This window comes from Eriocheir sinensis, chromosome 21, assembly GCF_024679095.1.
Source record: "Eriocheir sinensis breed Jianghai 21 chromosome 21, ASM2467909v1, whole genome shotgun sequence".
NCBI classification, from domain to species: Eukaryota; Metazoa; Arthropoda; class Malacostraca; order Decapoda; family Varunidae; genus Eriocheir; species Eriocheir sinensis.
The window spans coordinates 1041564-1062485 of NC_066529.1; the positions used below are offsets into that span (position 1 = coordinate 1041564).

Sequence of the window (20922 nt, forward strand, 5' to 3'; positions counted from 1 at the left end):
AATATCCATGGTGGTCCCCCCAGCCAGCATGCATTTAATTGAACCGTGCGCGCAAGGCGTCTCGCGGATGTTTATTATTAGTTGTGGAAGTGGCTGCTTTTCGATACAGCAAGGCCTTATTGATAGTGAAGGAGGCAGCTCAAGGGGATAAAACACACACACACACACACACACACAAAAAAAAAAAAAAAAAAAAAAAAAAAAAAAAAAAACCATACCAAGCACTGCTTTTATGAAAGAAAACCGAAATGAGTGGCCAGGAGACATTAATTTCGGATGGAGGGGTCTTAATTTATACCCCCCTCATAAATGAGCTCAAGTAGTAGACAGGACACATATAAGAAGGAAGGCTCTCTCTCTCTCTCTCTCTCTCTCTCTCTCTCTCACACACAATCACTCATCTTTTTTTTTCATGGGTAAATACATACATGCAATTAATAGTAGTACGTTTCCACTCTTTATTTTTATTTTTTTTCCTTACCCATAATATTTAGTCAATTTAGCGTCCTTTCAAACCCAATCCAAATCATCACAGCATTTACAGTTATATATGTTTACACATACCAACCACTCTGCATGGACATGAACTGAAAAGAAGCACATTCATGGTGAGCTAAAGCACTTGCGGGGCTCACCGCATACCTTCATACTTGCAGTAACCACACAAATGAATGCTGTATGCAAGTATCACTACTAGATATCCAATTAACATCTGCAAGTGTGTCTATTACCTAACACAGTGGATGTTGAGGTTTGACTGTATTCAATTAATATGTGTAACTATGTAAGAACTTCCAATCACTAAAAATATAAAACAGGAAGTTAAATTATTTTCAAGGGTATTAAATACACAAATTGATATACAATCAACAACTCCAAGAGGGGTGCTGCTGAGAACAGAAACAATGAGACAAGGCATGTGCTCATTTCAATGCAATAAATGGGCAATGTACAGGGATGCTTAATTTTTACCCCCTACACATGATTAGGAAGGAGATTTATTTCCAATGTAAAACTGATATTTTACAGCAAGTGTATGACCCCCTGAGAAGGTTGACTGACTGACACCTGAGAGGAAATTTTAGAGAAGACAGAAGTCAGTGAAAGCCCAGCCAACAATGCAGATGAACCAGTCTGCCTGGAACCAAATAAGGATTTGACCAATTGGTGGAAGGGGAAGTAGTGGCACGGCCAGCCAGTAGTTGCAGAGCCGGTACAGAAGGGAGGTGAGGAACTTGGGCCTTTTCCTCAGTCTGGGATGCCACCACACCAACTTTGTGTTTACCAGGCACCTCAGTAATAATTTCGTTTTACTGTATGCAATAGCATTGTATAAATGATTATGAATTCTTCCTCTGCAGTTAAGTTCATTGTGCATTAAAGGGATGAAGAAAAGTGATGTTGGCATAATCTTGCAACACCAGTTAGACATTTTTCTAATGAATGAAGCCTATATGGTCGGCAATTCTGAATTTGGCAAGTTTCTTTTTGCACCAATTACTCTCCATACTGATGAGCTTACTGTGAAGTAAAAAAAATCCAAAATCCAGAATCTGAGTCCATGAAACCAGGGATTCGCTCTATTGAACACACCTTATCAGGACTTTCAATGAGAAAATTGTGTCAAGTTGATTGAACAAACAGTCCAGACCAGGCAAACATCAAGTTTTATGCAAGTTTTCTAGCTTCATCATTCTTGAGTGACTCCTCAATGTCATCCGCAGTGGAGGTCGATCTAGAGAAAAATTTAAGAGAAGACTATTACTACTAGACCAAGTAATGAAAGATGGCCCTGAATGGAAGCAAATGGAACATTTAAAACATGATACATCCATTTATTTGATTGAGATCTTATAACCAAGTAATGTAGGCAATTAAAAGTAAATTTGGGAGCTACAGACATATTGGAAATCCACAATCAACATGGCCTGAGGCAAGGGTGGGCAAACTCTGGCCTGTGAAGGCCTCACATCCAGCCCACCACATTGCTTAGCAGTAATATTATGATATGGCCTGTGAAACCCCAGAAAAAAGAAAAATTCTGGCAAACAGCATACACCAGCCATATGCAGCCAGCACTTCTTTGTAATTATCCTGTATTCAATGTGAAAGTTATTCAACAAAATTCCTGTATATTATTACTTTTGGGTTCTCATTTGTCCCTCAGGGCCAGAGGCTGCTCCTATAAGTCTTATCTGGCCCTCCCACCAAACAGTTTGCCTTCCTTTGGCCTACAGCCACATTTGGCATCTCTTGCAAGATAAACTAAAAGATTACAGACTTTCATGATTAACAATAACAAAATAATTATGAATATTAAATAGCAAATGTATATTAGTAAATGAGAGAGAGAGAGAGAGAGAGAGAGAGAGAGAGAGAGAGAGAGAGAGCACTTTCAATATAGAAGTGAATATAGAAATATTCTTCTCATTGTTAGTGTTTATGTTTATTTTTCATTCTAAAGGGCCCTTGGTATGATAGGAAGATGTGAAAATCAAAATTGAACATTGGTGTTAAATGTGAGAAGCAACATGGAAGTCATCCTCAGTATGTAGATTGTTGGGTAGTTTACTGAGGATGCTATATTAAAACCAACCTCTACAATTAGCCCATATTTGGGGAATATAAAAATAAGCCTAATGCCTAAATATATATCATATACAGCATATTCTGTAAATATATATTTTAAAAAGAATGAGAATTTGAAAAAAATATGGAGAAGTAATAAAAATGACAAGAGGCAAAGAGAATGTGCACAAAAAAATGCCTACTCTTATAGAGATCACAATGGAAGGAAAAACAGTAAAAAATAGTTACGGATAAAGCAATATCATCAGAGAATGAGTACATTAGATTACAGATGACTAGTAAATGAAGCTGGAAAACATTTTAATTAACTTGAGATCTATGCTACAATTAGATAACAATGATCTCTTAGATATCTATTTCTTTGTACTTTGTTTCCCACTTTTACTCTATAAAAAAGTGGACAAGTTACTAAGGCTCCCCTCATGGTACCACTGCAAGCACTGGCCTACCCCTATATCAATATAGATCAGAGGTGGATAATGGAATAAAGTCATCTCCAATATTACCAATGCTCTTATTGAGAGGAGATTTTTTTCTTGTGCCTTGTGAAGTTTTTCTTTTAGATCTTCTGAGTGTAGGAGTCTTACTTTCACCTTCTGTAGAGATTTTCAGTGAGAGGCTGGTGCTTGGGGTACTGGTAACCTGGTGACCAACAGATTTCTGCCGCCGACTTCTACTGCGTGGTGGACTTCCAAATGAGTCATCATCACTCAGAACCACGACTTCAACTGATTTGCCATTCTCGCCACTTGTGCTGGGTGCTAGAAAACAAATAATCCATTATATTCAGGGTCAGGGTCAGGGCAGTTAAGGTAGTACTCTACTACTGGTAAAATGTAACCCAGTACAACCAGCCGCATGGTCAGGTAGTTGGCAACTAAACCGGCAACCCCACTGGTTTTGTCTTGGACCAGTGAGGGGGGTGTGCTGGACCCCCAGGTGGATTAAAAAGATGACCATTCAAAGGACAGATGAACTCATGTTTGCCTGAGTCAATGGCCATCCAGTCCCAGCTATGGGTGAAATAGCAGGTGGTAAACCTCATAGCCCCATGCTGCCTTGTAGGGTTTGCCTTTTTCGTTCAAGAAAAGGCTAGGGCCACCACTTAAAATAGGTGGTTGGGTATGTAAGGGCATGCACCGGGAAAATTTTGCTCCAAAAACTGAAAATGGCTCGATTTACGAGCCATAAAATGTCCAACCGCTCAGGAAGAGTGAAAACGGACATTAAACGAAATGATGATGATGATAGAATTGAATGGGCTGTGGAATATCAGTGTAAGAGGTGATGTGATCTCAGCAGAGCATGCAGCATGGTACGGTATGAGTTCCTCTGTAATTGTAATTAGTATAATTGTAATTTAAAAACAAATGGCAGCCCATATGAAAAAAAAAATCCCATGCTGGGGTCACTCGAGACCCCTCAAGAAAGCCTACTGGTACAATAGGCAGCACCTTAAATTAATATAAAAAATAAAATTGTTCTTGAATTCATTGTGGATTGGTAAAAAGAGGTACAATAAAGGGATGGGAAAATCATTCATACCTTCATACCATACTGTAGGCTACTATAAAAAAAAATTCATACTTCTTTACTCATTCTGTAATTTTGTACTATACCAGAATTTTATACTGCACCGTACCATACCAGAGTTCTGAATCTAAGGTTACAGTATTTCAATGGGGTGTGAATTACAGTAAGAATTTTTTTGTTTCTTCTTGCTAAACACTTCAACTTCATATTCTTGTAGGAAAAAATAAAGTGCCCAAGCTGGTGATGATACCAATTATGACTTAGAAGTGCATATTTTTATCCACGTCAGAATTGAAGCTCAACAATTAGTAGGGACACAACCACTGAAAAAGTGGCACCACCAGCATCAACATGGAGATAGAATTCTCACGTGACAGCTCAATACATCAACCCTCCATCATAAATGTCAGGTGTCTGCCTTGAGAGATCGTGAGAAGGGGTTGACAGGTCTCGAAGAATTTGTTCCAGATGTAGTTAGCAGGGTTAACATAAGATATGACACTACTCCAGTTTTTTTTTTTTTTTTTTTTTTTTTTACAGCTAAGGAGACAGCTCAAGGGCGCAAATAAAAATATAAAAAAAAGCCCGCTACTTACGGCTCCTGAATAGAGGTCAAAGGAGTGTCCAAAAAGAGAGGTCAATTTCAGGAGAGGTGTCCTGATACCCTCCTCTTGAAAGAGTTAAAGTCGTAGGCAGGAGGAAATACAGATGAAGGGAGATTGTTCCAGAGTTTACCAGTGTGAGGGATGAAAGAGTGAAGATGCTGGTTGACTCTTGCATAAGGGGTTTGGACAGTATAGGGATGAGCATGAGTAGAAAGTCATGTGCAGCGGGGCCGCGGGAGGGCATTGCCATGGTATAAATTGCACTTAGTTGTTTTCCCTTATTTTTCTCTGTGTTAGAGAATACTTATTATTTACTTTCTTCCAACTGAAGGATCCCAAACAGCAAAATCACAATTTACAAGGATGGATTGTGTTCATATAGGTTGACTGATAAACAAAAAGTGTCAGTTTACAAGATTCTTTTAAATGTGCAAAAAAATAACACTTCACTGGCTTCAGGGAAAAGTTCAGAATTTTCTTGAGTAAAAGTATAAAGTTTGTTAATTTCTTACCTGAATCTGTGACACTCAAAGCAGAATTGTCATCCTCATCATCCAATGCTGAAGCTTCGTCCTCACTCAAGAGGTCAATGGTAGTGTGATGAGCTTTACTGATGTTGTCAGCAGTGAAATTGCCAGCAACATTAGCAGCGTGACTACTGCAGTCAAGGGTATCATCAAGGGTCAAGATGTTCTCACTTGAATCTTGTGGTTGGAATGGTTTCCAGCTTCCATCAGCTTGCAGTAATATTTTATCACTTGATATATTTTCTTCAAGAATATTTTTGAAGTGCCTGAAAGCAATTTCAGTTATTATTGGAGAATTTTGACTGACACACACACACACACACACACACATTCTCCCCACTTAAGCAACACAATACCACAATGCTCTTCAGCCCATGTGTCCACAAGAAGACAGATAGAAACTGGTCTCTTCTATGGTGAAGGTGATACATAAATCCATAAACTTATGACCCCCCCACACACACTACTGCTCATCTCCACCCACCCATACCCACATGGAGCTCTGTAGTGCAGTAGTTAGCATGCTTGCCTCACAACCGAGAGGTTCTGGGTTTGATTTCCAGATGGAGTGGAGATGGATGGGCAGTTTCCTTCAATCCATGCCCCTGTTCACCTACCAGTGAATGAATACCAGGTGTCAATCAAGGGTTGTGTCCCAACTCTCAGGTGTGTGCGGGTGTGAAGCCCCAGCCATGCCCCAAAATCCATCACTTGCGAGCTCAAAGATCTGGAGAGGGTACTACTGGCTGGCAACTGCAAGTCCACACATGGTCAGACCATGTTGAATCTTACTCACTCGTACACGCATGCACACACCCACATGGTACTCTGTAGTGTAGCAGTAAGCATGCTGTGCTCACTACCAAGATGTCCTGGGTTTGATTCCCAAGTAGGGTAAAGAGTGGAGATGATCTTCTATGGAAGAGTTTCCAATTCATGATTATGTCAAATTACATTGGAAATCATCATTGTTTTACAATACAGTACTGGATTTATGTATTTTGATTTTGTCATGCACCAATCCTTTAAAGCATGCTTCGCTTCATTCCAAAAGTCTTGTCATACAGACCCTCCTGGGGCCTATCCTGGTAGATCGAAGTTCTACTACATAATGTACGAAGACTAACTATGCCAAATCTTTACACCAACACTCTCAACTCACTCATCTATCTGGAGATTTTCATACTCAACTGGGTCTGCACACACAGGGCAGATCCATTTGGGTTTTTTTTCATTCATCTTGAGGTAGAAAGCAGCATCAAAGCACTGCAGGTGCTTACAGGTCGAGGCTCGGCATGGGAGTGTCATTCTAGTCTTACTGAGAGGACACAGTAAGGCAAAATGAAGGGATGTCATGGTTATATCACTACCATCAGACGTGTCCTCCTGCAGCTTCTCTTTAACTGAATGTGGATGATAGAGAACAAAGATTATTAGAGGAAGAGAAAAATTGAGCAGGCTGGAAAATCAAGAAATTCAGAAATACTACTCGTCATTGCTGTTTTAATACCTAAAGGGACCCACCAAAAATGTTCATCCCTCACTCACTTTTTGCCACTGTGACAGTGGGGGGGATGGAGCTCTTGGCTACGAGTTTCTGCAGCAAATCTTCATGGGTGAGCCTCCTTGTGACCTGGACGAACATCATCAGCTTCTCACTGGTCTTCACCTGCAGATTCAGAGGCAGGAACACACACACACACACACACACACACACACACACACACACACACACACACACACACACAATTAATAAATTATTTTGTCTAGTGTGTAGTCTAATAAAACTAAAATTATATGCTGTTTAAGCCTCTAGTAAATTAACTACATTCAGCCCTTGGTTTTGAGGACAAAATCAGGGGGTCCAGCAATTGCCAGACATATATCTGCTCCAGTCTGGAAATCAAAACAAAAGTCCAGGCCAAAATTCTGTGGTCCAGCAACATCTGCATATGCCTGGCCAGAGCCCAAGTCCAGGTATTGTAACAAAAGTCCAGCCATACATCAAATTCCACCCCCAAGTCAATGTCCACAACACCCACTAGGTGACTAAATGTGTGCCAACGTTGTTGCTTATTTTTGTCTCATGCTGTTAACCTCTTCACCCCAGGAGTTATCACATGCAAAAACATCCTTGGCTTTTAGAAATGACACATTAATTTAGTTATTCAGAAAACCAAACACAACCAGAAGAGACTGATATTGTTAACCTGCCAGAGTTGAGAACTGCAAGAGGAGTGGAAAATGGGTTGTTGGGCTGGATCTATGCCTAATGTCAATTTTGTTCCCTTAATCCCCACATAACTGAAATGAGTCGCCAAGTTTTGCAGAATGTAGGTGCCTATACAATTATACAGCTTAATTTAGTGAGTTCAGATAAGCAGGTGGACATAGTAAATGTCTTTTATCATCTTCCAGAGTAAGATTTTCATTGACTCCACTGAGACCTATGACATCCCACCAGTTTGTCTAGCAATGTATCTAAGTTGCTGTTGCTTGCCAAAGTCCTAACATTGTACATTGCCAGGGTCAGATTCCAGAGGCAGCCTGACTGTACCTGGAGACTGGGAGCAACCCTGGCTCTGAAACATTCTGGTCACATGACTTTAAGAACTTTAGAAAAAAAATAAAGAAATAGTGAGAAACTAAAAGTTGACTCACAAAAAAATAAATATAAGAAATGACAAATAAAGGCATCCCTCAATTAAAGAGCAGGACATGAAAAACTCATTAAATGAAATTTCATTCAATGAGGTCATTATAATATAGGGCCAATGGAGATGTGTCCTTATGAAGTGTTGAGTTGGCTGTGGGTGACTCAGTTCACAAGTGCCTATGATCCCTTAGATTCAGCACTGCTCATGCACATGTACCCACATTTCATTGGTCCATCCCTCCTCATCAGCTGGCAGAAGTAAATAAAAATGAAAGCAGAGACTGCCACAGACTAACACATGCTCCACACATCACATTCCAAATGCACCGCTGACACCATCACCCTGCCATACACACCACCACACTGCTAGCAGCAAGGCAGGGGTGTGGTGGTGTGTTTGCAGCATGGTAGTGTGGGAGTGTGTTTAACAACAGGGTAGTGTGGTTGTGTGCATGTAGCAACATGGAAATGGTGTGGTGGATTGTGTGTAGCAGTGAGGTAATGGTGTGATGGTATGTGTACCAGAATGGAAGCAGTGTGGTGGTGTGCATAACTACATGGTAGGGTGCAGTGGTGTGTACCAGCATGTTAGGGGTGTGGTGACATGGTATTCCCTCTCTCGGATTTTGAATCCATCTTTGTTTACTATTGTCAAGCAATAAGGAGTAGCAGAGCAATGAGATGTAGGTACTCATGCATGCACTGTACTAAATCTTAGAGAGTACTGCTGCCTGCAATTAGGCACTACCCATTTGAGTCCGGGTTCATTATAGCAAAGCTTTTGCTTATCAAATGAGTGAAGGATATAACTATGTGATGATTGTTGTATCATTATTTCAATAAACAAATGTTCGTTAACCTCTAGGCTATGGGTATTTGTTACTGCAACTCCTGTACCGTACATTTTTTCTTAGTAGGTACCAAACGCTAAGTAACTTTTTCCTGAGTTCAATTACTCCAACACTTTTACTCTGATCATATTCATCTTAGTCTCATAAGACTTGGCTTACCTTGAACTAAATGATAATTGATGTTGAATATCTTAGCTCAAGCTTTAGTGGGAGCAGGAGGTGGAAATGTGAGCAAGGGTGCACTGGCTGAGCACTTTCGGATATTCACGCATACCCAGACATTTCTGCATTAAAAATAACTGAAGATCAACAAAAATGTCCAAATTCAATGCAGACAGTTAGTTCAGTCACATTCATTATTTTCTGAGATAAAAAAATGTTAAAATTTGATGTGATTTTTCTTTCACAGACTTGAACATTTTCCTATACGTATCTCTTACATCTTGATGGCTGGGGAAAGACCAACACACAGGAGGTGGTTACCAACTGATGAAACTTACTTTATGAATAGCCGAAGCACATATGACCTCCTCTCACTACATTCACTGAGACATTCCAGCAAGAAATGGCTTGTGTTATAAGACTACACCTATAGCCATGGCCAAGGCGGATGATATGCTACATAACAACACCCATAGTCTAAGGGTTAAATGAGATGCCTGTACTTCACCAAAAATAAAATTCTCAAGGACACAAAACTAAAACTTGGCAACAACCAGAACTTACATCTATGGTATTACTATTTCTAAGAAAATTACACTTGCTGGTGATTTCAACTGGAGTAGCTGGTCCCTTAGGAATTGTACCGCAACCCTGACAAACAAACAAAATAAATTAGAAGGTAAACATAATCTCAACTACCATATAACAAAAAATAATGGCAAAAAACACATACACAATATATAACCACACACAAACAATCTTATAAAGTCCCGCTTTAACCCTAGATTACCAGCGTGGTCCAGAATCCCGGCATGAGGGGTTAATTAGCATCGTGGAAGGAAATCTGTTAGACCTACGGTGCTCTGCGGCCATGACATCTCAGTTGCCATTCTGCCCTTGGTGTGTGAAGTACGTTGTGTTTTTCCCGTGCTTAATTCCTGAACTATTTCCAATTGTCCGGAATTCCGGACAACGATAGTAATAACGACATATCAAGTAAAATGCAGGCATAAGGGCTTCTGAGGCTGGAACATTTTGGGGGACGTGTGAACTCCACGTGTGGCACAATTCAACATAATCAGCCAACATAGTGCCTGGCAGTGGTGCCCTTTGAAGGAAATGTAGCATTTTTTTAAAATTTCATACTTTTTTTTTCGTAATGTTATTTTTGGGAAATATGTTAAGTTTATAGGTCAAAGAATTAAGAATGTGTTCTAGTTTAAGTAAAAATTTTGTAATTAAACTTTATTCCATTTCTATATGTGTTTTTATGCCCGCAAAGTTTGTTCGGAATTCCAGACATCGCTGGTAACCACGTTACTCCAGCAACGCTGGTAATCTAGGGTTAAACAGGGATAATTTTCTTCTCATCTTTTAACAAATGTGATGCAAGAGTGAACGAAATCAGGCTTCCAGTGACATGTGACCCATTCTAGTACATTAACTAAATATGTTTCAACAGTGTCAACTTTAGCTTTTGGCAAAAGTATGTGCATTGAATTTAATTTTGCTAGAGAGAGAGAGAGAGAGAGAGAGAGAGAGAGAGAGAGAGAGAGAGAGAGAGAGAGAGAGAGAGAGAGAGAGAGAGAGAGAGAGAGAGAGAGAGAGAGAGAGAGAGAGAGAGAGAGAGAGAGAGAGAGAGAGAGAGAGAGAGAGAGAGAGAGAGAGAGAGAGAGAGAGAGAGAGAGAGAGAGAGAGAGAGAGAGAGAGAGAGAGAGAGAGAGAGAGAGAGAGAGAGAGAGAGAGAGAGAGAGAGAGAGAGAGAGAGAGAGAGAGAGAGAGAGAGAGAGAGAGAGAGAGAGAGAGAGAGAGAGAGAGAGAGAGAGAGAGAGAGAGAGAGAGAGAGAGAGAGAGAGAGAGAGAGAGAGAGAGAGAGAGAGAGAGAGAGAGAGAGAGAGAGAGAGAGAGAGAGAGAGAGAGAGAGAGAGAGAGAGAGAGAGAGAGAGAGAGAGAGAGAGAGAGAGAGAGAGAGAGAGAGAGAGAGAGAGAGAGAGAGAGAGAGAGAGAGAGAGAGAGAGAGAGAGAGAGAGAGAGAGAGAGAGAGAGAGAGAGAGAGAGAGAGAGAGAGAGAGAGAGAGAGAGAGAGAGAGAGAGAGAGAGAGAGAGAGAGAGAGAGAGAGAGAGAGAGAGAGAGAGAGAGAGAGAGAGAGAGAGAGAGAGAGAGAGAGAGAGAGAGAGAGAGAGAGAGAGAGAGAGAGAGAGAGAGAGAGAGAGAGAGAGAGAGAGAGAGAGAGAGAGAGAGAGAGAGAGAGAGAGAGAGAGAGAGAGAGAGAGAGAGAGAGAGAGAGAGAGAGAGAGAGAGAGAGAGAGAGAGAGAGAGAGAGAGAGAGAGAGAGAGAGAGAGAGAGAGAGAGAGAGAGAGAGAGAGAGAGAGAGAGAGAGAGAGAGAGAGAGAGAGAGAGAGAGAGAGAGAGAGAGAGAGAGAGAGAGAGAGAGAGAGAGAGAGAGAGAGAGAGAGAGAGAGAGAGAGAGAGAGAGAGAGAGAGAGAGAGAGAGAGAGAGAGAGAGAGAGAGAGAGAGAGAGAGAGAGAGAGAGAGAGAGAGAGAGAGAGAGAGAGAGAGAGAGAGAGAGAGAGAGAGAGAGAGAGAGAGAGAGAGAGAGAGAGAGAGAGAGAGAGAGAGAGAGAGAGAGAGACTAGCTCACTCACGGCACATATGGCTACAGGCATTTCTGAATATGTACCTGTGTGTGTGGCGTGTATGTGTATTTCACTAGTTTTGATATTTAGGAAGTGAGCCTTGGTTGTGGTGTCTTGTCTCCAAATCTCAATTGGTCAAACTTATCTTTAAACTCATCTATGTTTCCAAATTGGACAACCTCTTTGTCCTGGCTGTTCCACTGATCACTGTATCTACTGGAAAAGCTATTCTTGATATCTTTCACATATCTTTCTTTTTCAAATTACTTTAATGTCCCACACAAAATTATCCAATCATTTATGTCTACTTCATTGCCCTGAACACAGCAGTCATGTTACTTCTAATTAATGGGGAGCATACGCCCAGGGGTGTGTCACTTCACTCACTCCGCCCATACTTCCAGCAGTCCTCCCAAGCAAGCTCCCTTGCAGCTGTCCTGTCCATCCAAAGTTCCTTCCTGGCAGGATCAGCTGACTTCTCCAGCCATGAGTTACGTGGGCGTCCCCTTTGTCTCCTTCACTCAGGGTTGTCTCGTACAGAAACAACCCTGTGATCAGGATCAATGACTGGGAGGCGCGTCATGTGCACATATAGCCAGAGTTGGCGTTCACAGACTAAGCTGATATTAAAACTTACTAAGCTGGCTGCTTCAAATGTTTAAATTTAACCTATCTGAAAAAAATTGCAAATTTTGATGTGATGATTAACCAGTTGGAGATACTTACTGGAAGATGGCACAGTAGTCCATTAACTCTGAGTTGGAGACATGAAGGATAGTAATCCTTCTGGTTGCTCCCCGGAATATATCTACAGAATCTAACCACAACCTGAAATTCAGAGAAAATAATTAAAATTCATGATTATCACCAGTCTTCTAAAAGTCACTCTCTACTCTAGGTACTAATTAGCTAGAAACATGATCAACTTAAAGCCAGGCCTGGAGCACCATACACAGCCTGGCAAGACACCTGTAGTTATATGCACTGTTTGGATCCATACAGGTGTCATGATACTTTTCTCTGAGCTCCAAAAATATGAATCCTAGTTTACTACAAAACAAGGGAAAAGCTTCTTTATAATAGTATGTGATTAGCTACCACCACAGAGGGAGTCATAAGATCTCCCCATACCTCCTTCCTTTCAATCAGTTTGCAGCAGGAAGGTGAAGGGAAAGAAGAGAATGTGAGGTGATAAGGGGATGCCAATCACAGCCTGATTTCCATGTGCCAGGAGTGTAGCTGACCTGCATAGCTAGTAGACACCATGAAACTAAAAGCAAACCAAAAGCCATTGCCACATCTAAGGACTTCTCTAACAGACTGATAATGTAAACTGAAAAAAATAACTAATGTACTGTACATACATACTTGATAAGAGTTGTCAGTCCAGGGTTTGAAGTGCTTAAGGACATGCTCTTGGATTTGAAGCTCAAAGAGGTCATTCCCTGCAATGATAGATGAAAAATTCATTCTGAAACTTGATTAAGGAGGCTAGTAATGTACTCTGATATTTTGAAAGAAAAAAATCACAAAAAGATTAACAATGCCTAAATATGGACTACTACATTAATCTCAGTTACACTGGTCCAAAGATCCCATTCAGGGTTGTCTCATACAGAAACAACCCTGTGAGCAGGACTGATGTCCAGGAGGCATGCCACGTTCCTATAAGGTCGGGGTTGCCATATACAAGCTAAGCTGATAACAGGTCTCAAATCAGTTTCATGGAGTAGTCACTGGTTTGACACAAAGTTATTCTAGCGATACGCCATGGTCCTGCGAAGGCACTTGGTACCAAAGGCATCGATCGATATGCCTCTCCAAGTCACTATTCAGTGGCCATGTCTCACAGCCACATAATAAGAAAGGGAGAACAAATAACTTAAGTACATAACAACATATGGAGTCTATAAGAGGCAAGTAAATGAAGCAACGCACCCCCGGGGGTATGCCCCTCATAGTTACTGAGAGCAAGTAAATCAAATAGTAACAAACTTACCAGTGGGAAATAGCAGGACCTCTTTTAATGGTGCAATGACTTCCAAAAATGGAGGTGTGGTCATTAAAACCTTGGTGTTGTTCTGCTGCTGCTGCCGTTTCCTTAGTGGATTTTTCGGGGGGGTTCTGGTCTGTGAGTTTCCCTGAGCCTTAGAACTGGAAGAACTTTCCTGTAACCTGACATATGACAAATTGGCTTGGTTGATGATATTTGATCTATTTCCTTGTGTGGTGGTAAGTGGCTCATTTCTCTGGTGCATTGGATAGTTATTTCCGTGTTGGTTATAAGAAGTAAAAGATGACTGATGATGAGAATTTCCCCTTTGGTTAGTATGATAGGGAAAGGCACGATTTCCATGAGGATGTACAATCACTGATCTGAGACTGGGCTGGACTCTATTTATATTCTGTTGATCAGTGTTTCCAGCTAGACTGCTGCTGCTGTTGCCTTGTGATGTCATGTCCTCTTGCCTGAATTGTGGCCATGCTCTGTCTCTTCGATCTTGGTGATAATTGTAATCCCAGTTGTGTTTCCGGGATGAGGAATACCAGCTCCTATAGTTCATATTCTGTAAGGAAACAAAGAAATTACCAGTTTATCTATTCTCACACTTGTTACACAAATCTCACTTAAAAGTATACTCATGGCTATATATTCCTTGTCCCATACAACTTCCACGTCATAAAGCTTGTGAAGGGCAAAATTAATCTACCCCGACCAATAACCAATTCATTGTCATTATTCTTAGGGAAAAAACTGAATGCACTTGCAGAGGTGTTAGTATGCAGTCAACCTTACTGAACAGGATTCCCTTGTAGGCAGAGGTGTCTTGCAATTCCTAAGAGTAATTTGGCATGTTGCAAGTGCAACATGCCAATCCTCTCTTAGCCGTTTCGGTGAAACTTTTGCTATTGCGCTGGACATATCAAAAGCTTTTGATAGGGTCTGGCACAAATCTTTGCTTTCTAAACTACCCTCCTACGGTTTCTATCCTTCTCTCTGTACCTTTATCTCCAGTTTCCTTTCTGACCGTTCTATTTCTGCCGTGGTAGACGGTCACTGTTCTTCCCCTAAATCTATTAACAGTGGTGTCCCACAGGGTTGTCCTATCTCCCACTCTTTTTCTGTTGTTCATTGATGATCTTCTTTCCAAAACGAACTGTCCTATCCACTCCTACGCCGATGATTCCACTCTGCATTATTCAACTTCTTTTAATAGAAGACCCACCCTTCAGGAACTTAACGACTCAAGGCTGGAGGCTGCAGAACGCTTAGCCTCAGACCTTACTATTATTTCCGATTGGGGCAAGAAGAACCTGGTGTCCTTCAACGCCTCAAAAACACAGTTTCTCCACCTATCCACTCGACACAATCTTCCAAACAACTATCCCCTATTCTTTGACAACACCCAGCTATCACCTTCCTCAACACTAAACATCCTCGGTCTATCCTTAACTCAAAATCTCAACTGGAAACTTCATATCTCATCTCTTACTAAATCAGTTTCCTCGAGGCTGGGCGTTTTCTACCGTCTCCGCCAATTATTTTCCCCCGCACAGTTGCTATCCGTTTACAGGGGCCTTGTCCTCGTATGGAGTATGCATCTCATGTGTGGGGGGGGCTCCACTCACACTGCTCTACTTGACAGAGTGGAGGCAAAGGCTCGTCTCATCAGCTCTCCTCCTCATACTGATAGTCTTCTACCTCTTAAATTCCGCAATGTTGCCTCTCTTTCTATCTTCTATCGATATTTCCACGCTGACTGCTCTTCTGAACTTGCTAACTGCATGCCTCCCCCCCTCCCGCGGCCCCGCTGCACTCGACTTTCTACTCATGCTCATCCCTATACTGTCCAAACCCCTTATGCAAGAGTTAACCAGCATCTTCACTCTTTCATCCCTCACGCTGGTAAACTCTGGAACAATCTTCCTTCATCTGTATTTCCTCCTGCCTACGACTTGAACTCTTTCAAGAGGAGGGTATCAGGACACCTCTCCTCCCGAAACTGACTTATCTTTCGCCAACTCGTTTGATTTATTTTAGGAGCAGCGAGTAGCGGGCTTTTTTTTTTTATTAATGTTTACTTTTTTGTGCCCTTGAGCTGTCTCCTTTGCTGTAAAAAAAAAAAAAAAAAAAAAAAAGGTGGTATTACTCCAGAATTACGCCAGCTCACTCCAGTGGTTGACACTTTTATCTGATGGATTTTTGTGCTAATTATCACTCTCTTAACCATTTCCATTGTAAATTATTCAGTTTTTTTCAGAATTGTGTGATTAACTGAGTGTCAGTAGGTTAGCATTTAAGCAGCAGTAGCTTACTATTTTAGTGGCAATAGCTATTTTTATTTTTTATTTTTTTATTTTTTATACAAGAGGCTCATGCAGTTTAATTCCAAGACACTGATTATTCGTTTCCATGCAAAACATGATGCTTTATTACATGAAGATAGTTTATTCACTGCAAAACAGCTAAAAAGGAACCAGATTGAACTTGTCTCAGAATCACAACATAGCCATTTTACAGTGGAAATAATTATCTCCACAACCAATGTCACCATGTATTACACAGAAATGAATAAACAGTGTCTTGTATTAACCTTAAACCTCTTGGGAAACCACAGGAAAGATTGTATTAGTCAAAGCAAGTGTTTTGAATATTTGCACCACTGCAGCGAGGCAGCTGTCAAAAGTATCCCAAAACACTGGCTCACTGCTGTTAAACTAGGTAGACTAATGAGTGTTCATCCTCTTGTTAACGCAAGGGCTTCCCGCCCCGTGAACCCCTTTAAGGGTAATAAAAGACAGGTGAAATAAATAAATATATATATATATATATATATAGAGATATATATATATATATATATATATATATATATATATATATATATATATATATATATATATATATATAATCAGCACTAGCTCATCATCTTGGGGACAAACTTTTAGAATACCATTAAATGGACTATAGCTCTTCATCTAATTTTATAAATGCTATTATAAGTTGACTGCATATGATACACTATCCAGTTCTTTCATTAGTACCTACTTGTTTTTGTGTATGTAATTATATATTGAGAGCTGGCACATCTGCAGAGTGCTGGCTTCCTAGTACCCCCTCCTCGTCATGTGTATTGTGGGGTCGGGAAGCCCACCAGGTGAGTAAACCAGGGTCATAAAACTACTCCTGGAAATGCCCACAACTCCTGCAAAAGCATTGTCAAATATTTTTTACAGTAGAGGAATCAGTTCAAGGGCAAAAATAAGGAAACAATAACGAAAAGAAAAAGCCCGCTACTCAATAGACAAACAGAAAAGTCTTATAATACGATAATGCATAAACTGTGTGAGGTACAAGAAGCCTGAAATCAACCACTCAACGAACGACCAGTGTTGTGTACTTCTCCAGACTGAAATTGAGGGAATTTGTAACATGACCGATCATGGTTAATAATTAGTGTCTGTACTCAATGATAAATTGTGTGTGATGGATGTTCAGTGTGTGTGAAATAATCGTTGAATATTTAATTGTGATACTATTATGAAAATATTAGACATGAAAACTGAATTAATGGTTATATGTGATATTATGTAGTGCGGCGACTATGCCTGATGAACGAGCCTCCCATAACCCACTTAGCCAGTGGGGTACCTCTTTGGCCGACTCGGTAAGGAGTGGCTCTCCCGTCACGCTGGTTGCGGGTTCAATCCCAGGCAGCCGGCGAATACCCTGATCTTGATTAATTTCTTGTGTGTTCCGATACACGCAGAGGACGTGTTGGAAAATAGAGGAAATAGAAAAATATGCGTGTTATGCACCTTTTTTGGTGCCCTGCGCATTATTATCCAGATCCAGATTCAGATCGGGGCATGACAATTATTTGTGAAAGAAGTTAAGACACTCACTCACTCACTACGATGTTTGAGAATAAGTGCATCGAAGACTGTTATTGAGGCTAACGTTGTAATTGTTGACGGCCCTCGTAGAGCACTGCATCAGTGGCAGAGCAGGGCCTGAAACCTCATCAATGGTAAACGGAAAACGACCCATTTAATGTCTAAACTCTAAAGACATGCCACATAAACACTCGCCTACCCAGCAAGGAAAAAAAAACAAAAAATAAAAACAACACAAGCACACCAGACACTAATGTAGACACCGCTGGGCCATGCAAAGGAGATAAATAAACAGGGAGAAAGAATGTCATGGGAGGTCCTTAAGTAGCCACCTCGCCCCTGCAATGAAAACACAACACGTCCACAGTAAAGTAACCAAAACATACGACACATTCACCAGTCCTACCCACCCAGCACCTCACCCTCAATGTATGTTAGCGTGCTGGGCTCACATTCACCACGCCATGTACAACATGGGTTCGCATCCCACGCTACCACCTGGGATTTTTCAGTCACCGCCGAGTGGCCTAAGACTACCCACATGCTGCCACCCGTCAACCTGCACTCTAGAAGGAACCGTCCAGTTACTATTGAACTTACTATAGAATGGATATCAAAATGTTAGTATCGGTGCAGAGGAGGATGACCAAGATGATTCAGGGGTTGAGAAACTTGCCATACACGGAAAGACTCAAACAGTTAAACTTGCATTCTTCAGAAAGGCGAAGGGTGCGTGGAGACATGATCGAGGTTTATAAATGGATGAAGGGCTTTAATATGGGAGACATTCATATGGTTTTGTTGGTAAGAAAACCGGGTAGGACACGAAGTAATGGGTTTAAACTGGATAAATTCAGATTCAACAGGGACATAGGCAAAAATTGGTTTACAAACAGGGTGGTGGATGAGTGGAATAGGCTTAGTAGTCATGTGGTGAGTGCCAATACAACTGTCACATTCAAAAATAGATTACATAAATTCATGGACAGCGATATTAGGTGGGGTTTGATACACAGGAGCTTAGGTTCAGATCGAGGAGCTGCCTCGTACAGGCCTACCGGCCTCTTGCAGACTCCTGTGTTCTTGTGTTCTTATGTGACTTTACTTACTCCTGCAGCTGTTCCCCGAGGCTGAGCGAGACATAGGACGGTAAATATGGACAAACAAACGTGTCAGCTGACTGCACAGATCTCAAGATAGGCGCGGCCGCGGGAAAGAGATGTTGTCAGTCTGGAGTTTCGCCTTTGTAACGGCACCCCATACGTAAGCTCATTATTTTCCCTTTTCTTTCGTCCTTTTTTCTCTTATTATCCAAAACTTGTGTGCTGTTGCTTTTGTTTCTTCAATGTGGCTATTTTCACATAAGTATTCCCCAATGATGTCGTCCTCTTCTTCTATGTACGGTTAATGTTGCGCAACAAATCCTACGAAGAAAGGCTTTCTACCCTTAACATGTTCTCTCTTGAGAAACGTCGCCTCCGAGGAAAACTGATCGAATGTTTTAAAATACTTAATGGTTTCACGAATGTAGACAGATCAACATTGTTTATGATCGATGACACTGCGCACGAGGAACAATGGCGTAAAACTCAGATGTAGACAAGTAAATTCAGACTGCACCAAATTTTTCTTCACCAACGATGTAGTGCGAGAATGGAATAAGCTCCCATCATCAGTGGTCCAGTGTAACACGATTGACTCCTTCAAAAATAAGCTCGACCGTCACTTCCTTCAACTTAATATCAACTAGAGTAGAAATGCAACGTTTTGGAGTCTTCTGATTAATGTAAAATCACTTAGGTTTAAGGACAGACCACCAAGTCTGGACCATGGGGTCTGTGTGGTCTGATTTTCTATGTAAATCTATGTAAATCTAACACACTTCTTTCTTTCCTCTGTATAGGCCGGTGCAAAGTGCCGCAGGTCATCTTTTTCCGCTCCATACATGTCACATTTCGTTTCTTCTTGCCAGTGTCTTCTTGTCCTTCAGTTTCATGGTATTTGTACGTGCTGGAATGTGCCCAAACTCTCCAGACACCAACGGAGCACGAGAGGCTAGGAACAGTTCTATATAACTTTATGAGATCCTTTTTTTTATAAGGAATATGTTACAATCTTATAGTGGTTAGGTTGAGTTAGGTTACATTGTTTTGTTAGATTTATTGATGTAAACTGATAAGAGATTTGGATAAGGTGAAAATAGGTGGGAAGGCTTGTAAACACATGAGACAGACAGACAGACAAACAGAGACAGTGGTGATGACCTGCGGGCAGGGAGGGAAAAGACACACAGACAGACAGAGACAGAGACAGACAGACAAACAGAGACAGTGCCATGGTGATGGTCTGGCAGGGAAGGAGAAGACGCATTTACAGACAGAGACAGACAGACAAACAGAGACAGTGGTGATGGGTTGGCAGGGAGGGAGAAGACACACAGACAGAGACAGACAGACAGACAAACAGAGAGAGTGGTGATGGCCTGGCAGGGAGGGAGAGGTGACACACAGACAGACAGAGGCAGAGAGACAGACAGACAGAGACAGGGGTGATGGCCTGGCAGGGAGGGGAAAGTGACACACACACAAACAGACGGACACAAACAGACAGATAGAGACAGGGGTGATGGCCTGGCAGGGAGGGAGAAGTGACACTCAGACACACAGACAGACATAGACAGACATACAGACAGAGACAGTGGTGATGGTCTGGCAGGGAGGGAGAAGTGTCACAGACAGACAGAGACGTACAGTGGTGTTCATTACAATTATAAACATGTGCTGGTGATCATAAATCAAAGGATTGCATTGCTGAAAAGAAACACATTAATTGTGTGAGGTACAAGAAGCCTGAAATCAACCACTCAGCGAATGACCAGTGGTGTGTATATGGTTCTTCGGACTGAAATTGAGAGAATTCAGATATGAATTCTAGAGTTCGTCCTCTTTTATTTCGGTAATCTAGGTCGTGATTCCCAAGCACACCTTCTCCAGCGACTTTAAACGCGCCCATGGTCACATTCTAATAAGCTCTGATGACCTGGTGCCACTTGCCCATGGCCCCACTAGATCAATGAATCGGGCTAACCTGTGTGTGTGTGTGTGTGTGTGTCTGTGTGTAATTCAGCACGGCCTGATCAAGAGTTCGACTCGTAATCACCAGCTAGTACCTTCCCGACATGAGCAAGTGCTCTTTTATAGTCGATCTCTGGGTACTGCCAGGACCACACACACCACACGCCCCATCCCCCTTGCTCAAGGGGGGACAGTAACTACTCCTAGTCAACGGAAAGAATCCGGCCTGAGCGGGCTCGAACCGCCGCCCTGTCAGGCTGTGAAGTCTGGCAGCGCAGCGCTCTAACAAGTTGCGCCACGTGTGTGTGTGTGTGTGTGTGTGTCCCCATAATAAAACTAAAAAATATTTTGGAAATACGTCGCACACTACTGTATCTATTTCCTCGCCAGT

The 20922-nt window shown here is 41.5% G+C and overlaps 1 protein-coding gene across 3 annotated transcripts; it reads right to left on the minus strand.

Annotated features, from left to right (window-relative positions):
* Nucleotides 1-442: 442 nt before the first annotated feature.
* Nucleotides 443-18698, minus strand: LOC127001484 (E3 SUMO-protein ligase PIAS2-like). Of its 3 annotated transcripts, XM_050866039.1 has the most exons (11): nt 18567-18692; nt 16610-16766; nt 13562-14129; nt 12931-13007; nt 12289-12390; nt 9488-9574; nt 6803-6923; nt 6417-6657; nt 5240-5520; nt 3096-3350; nt 443-1735 (listed from the first exon to the last, which is right to left on the minus strand). In XM_050866039.1, the coding sequence occupies exons 3-11, from the start codon at nt 14124-14126 to the stop codon at nt 1662-1664; spliced, it is 1803 nt and encodes a 600-aa protein (XP_050721996.1). In that variant the 5' UTR covers nt 14127-14129; nt 16610-16766; nt 18567-18692; the 3' UTR covers nt 443-1661. The 3 variants fall into 3 exon arrangements, with proteins under 3 accessions (XP_050721996.1, XP_050721997.1, XP_050721999.1); XM_050866040.1 differs by lacking the exon at nt 16610-16766 and having other exon boundaries at nt 18567-18698; XM_050866042.1 differs by lacking the exon at nt 9488-9574.
* Nucleotides 18699-20922: the final 2224 nt, after the last annotated feature.

Excerpts from the sequence above, each read along its gene's own strand:
- LOC127001484 (XM_050866040.1), bottom strand. The coding sequence starts at position 14,126 with ATGAACTATAGGAGCTGGTATTCCTCATCCCGGAAACACAACTGGGAT. Across the intron at positions 6,924-9,487 it reads GAAATAGTAATACCATAGAT|GTGAAGACCAGTGAGAAGCT; the intron begins GTAAGTTCTGGT and ends CTGAATCTGCAG. Across the intron at positions 1,736-3,095 it reads TCCTCTCAATAAGAGCATTG|ATCGACCTCCACTGCGGATG; the intron begins GTAATATTGGAG and ends ATTTTTCTCTAG.